This window comes from Teleopsis dalmanni, chromosome 1 (genome assembly GCF_002237135.1).
Source record: "Teleopsis dalmanni isolate 2A chromosome 1, ASM223713v2, whole genome shotgun sequence".
Lineage (NCBI taxonomy): Eukaryota > Metazoa > Arthropoda > Insecta > Diptera > Diopsidae > Teleopsis > Teleopsis dalmanni.
Window position 1 is genome coordinate 234,918,806 of NC_051846.1, and position 3,024 is coordinate 234,921,829.

At 30.1% G+C, this 3,024-nt stretch overlaps 1 protein-coding gene across 1 annotated transcript; it reads left to right on the forward strand.

Moving 5' to 3' along the window:
- The first annotated feature begins 948 nt into the window (after positions 1-948).
- Positions 949-2,003, forward strand: LOC119668027 (proteasome subunit alpha type-4-like). Its single transcript, XM_038077395.1, has 3 exons — positions 949-1,011; positions 1,094-1,296; positions 1,353-2,003. Exons 1-3 carry the CDS (start codon positions 1,009-1,011, stop codon positions 1,894-1,896), a joined length of 750 nt encoding a protein of 249 aa, XP_037933323.1. The 5' UTR covers positions 949-1,008; the 3' UTR covers positions 1,897-2,003.
- Positions 2,004-3,024: the final 1,021 nt, after the last annotated feature.

The following is a 3,024-nucleotide window of genomic DNA, read 5'->3' on the forward strand; positions in this document are numbered from 1 at the left end:
GCAAAAACTGAAACATCTTTAACATTCAATTTTAACTAAGGTCTCACTAATTAATTTTGAGATACTTTACTTTGAAATCGTTAGGATAATCGATTAATTGCAGTTTCTCATAAATTTTTTTATCTATCACATTTCTTCGCTTACTGTTCTTGGCCAATACTCTCTGACAATCTTAAAAATACAGTATCAACATTAAAATAAATGACAATTATAATTTTATATATTATTTTTTAATTAGAATAATGTATTATATGCTTTAAAAATTTTGTTTTTGGATATTAACTGCATAGGTACTAACTGAGACAGGGTTATAAATACAATGGGATAGAAGTTATAATTAGTTATTATTTTGATATATAACCAAATAATTTGTCCACCACTTCTATATGGTTGTGTAGCGTTTAGCAAAGCTTCAAACACTACTATTCACCAGTTAGAAATTGCACAAAGCCAGGCTCTGAGAAGACTTTTCAAAGTTCCTTGGTACATTAGGACGAATGACATCCTCAGGGACCTCAAGATTAATCCCCATCAAAAAATACATAAAGGATAGAGCCCTAAAATTATTTGCGAAATCTGACAGAGTTACTAACACCGCGTTATCAAATCTCAGAATGGTTACAGGCTCCTCGGGGAGGTATGCAGATCTGAGGTCAATTATTGCTTACTCTGATGAAGTGATAAACAATAATCCAGTCAAGGCGCAAAGAACGGTTTTGAAGAAACCTCGCAGTTAATAGAGAGTAAAAGTGCTCAAGTGCACTGACTCAACTAGCCTCAACACAATAATTAATTATCTAACAATATTAGTTAATTCAATACTAAATCTTGTTTAATGTTAATATTAATATTAATGTTAATATTAAAGAAAAGTTAACATTATATTAAATGTCAGAAAAATCAAATTAAATAATGTAGTCAATTTTCTTTCCATTTTCTTATCATTAACTTAAACTTGCATATCCGTTATATCTTGCTTAAGAAAAATATTATAAATTTCCAAAAATAATGGTTAGTATAAGTATCGAATTAGTATAAATAAAAAATTTAAATATTAATATAATCAAATAACTAATAAAAATTTTTTTATAAGTCAGACGAATTGCCTGCTAAAAAATTCTCGCCGGAAGGGCGATTGTATCAAGTTGAATACGCAATGGAGACCGTATCATATGCAGGTAGCTGTGTTGGTATTGTAGCTGAAGATGGTGTTTTGTTGGCGGTGGAAGATGGTGGTGATACCAAATTGAGGGACACTACCGTTGTATGCACTGGAAAATTATTTCAACTTTCAAAGTGAGTGGCCAATATTGATTGTCTGGGTATTATAAATACTAATTAATATCTTACAGTGACACAATTTGCGCGATGTCTGGTGTTGCAGGTGACTGCCTTGTACTTACTACGGAGCTACAGGATACTGTATACGAACACATTGAAGAATATGGTGAACAAATGCCATGTGAAGAATTGGTAAGGCATTTAGCCAGCATCATTCAGTCCTACACGCAATATGGTACTTACCGTCCGTTTGCCGTTTCAGCTTTATACATAGGATGGGATGAACGTTACGGTTATCAACTATTTCACTCAGATCCAAGTGGAAGTTATTACGGTTGGTTATGTACTGCTATTGGACGGGAGTCTGAAGTCGCAAAGAGTTTATTGGAGAAAGAATTGACTAAAACCGATTTCAAAACGGATTTGGAGCTAGCTAAGCAATTAGCTCTAAAAGTATTTTTAAAGATCTCCAAAAATAGTACAATAAACGAAGAAAATGTGAAGATAATGACTTTAAAACGTATCGATAATAAGATTGTTATAGAAAAAATTACGAAGGATGAAATAAAGGAGTTACTTGACAATGTAGATATGTCATGTGATGAAGATAATTAGAAGAAATTAACGTCTAAAATGCAATCTTATTTTTATTGTTTGATTATACAATTATTAATCATAAACATTGTAAATGTTATTATGCTGTTAGTTTTCATATAGTTTTAAAGCCAAAAAATTTATTCGAATAAAAAATTTAGTTTACAAATTTCTGCTACTTCAACTCATTTTACTCCATAGATAAAATTACAATTAAATACTTTTGTTATACACATCGGTTTTTTTATTGCTTTTAATAATTAATCCATTCCAATCAATAGATCGTACCTATGTAAACTAATAGTTAGCAACCTAAACGAATAACCAATTCCTTATTTTCGCTATTTATTTTACTAGTATAATGCGATGTCCGAATAACTTGAGTACCTATACTCTACTGTTAATGTTTAAAAATTTAGATGCTTCATATTATTTTTGAGAACGGTTTCGATTCATTAAGATGCTCAGATAACAACGGATTTTTCTACAGTCAATCAATGAAGAGCCCTGAAATTATTTACGAAAACTGACAGGCTTACCAACACCGCGTTATCGAATCTCAGAATGGTTACAGACTATTCGGAGAGGTATGCAGATCTGAGGTCAATTATTGCTTAGTCTAATGAAATGACAAACAATAATCCAATCAGGGCGTAGAGGGGGGTTATGAAGAAACCTCAAAGTTAATTCGTTGAGATTCAATTAAGAGACACATTGCAAGAAAATAACATTTCTTGCAAAACAGGTGATTTGTATTAGTCATAATAAAATCAAAATAATACTATGTAAAATTAAAAAATTTTTAAAACATATCTGCAAATTGCTGAGTTTTATATATACATAGTATAGGATTATTACACAAGAATATAAAATATTACAAGAAAAATAAATTTTATTATAACAATTCAATTTTGTAAATGTGTTAAATAAATTAAAATGCTAAATTGTTAAAAGTAGTTGAGTCTACTGATATCTACTATCGAAAAGATGTGTCCGTGTAATCGGATTTTTGCATATCAATATTCTACAAATAATGTAATATGTGAACACCCTACTACAACTCGTGAGGTTTATTTAGTCACATTTTGATAAGTTTGAAAAAGTCTAACATTATCTATAATAAATTCTAACTTATACTCTAACTATTAC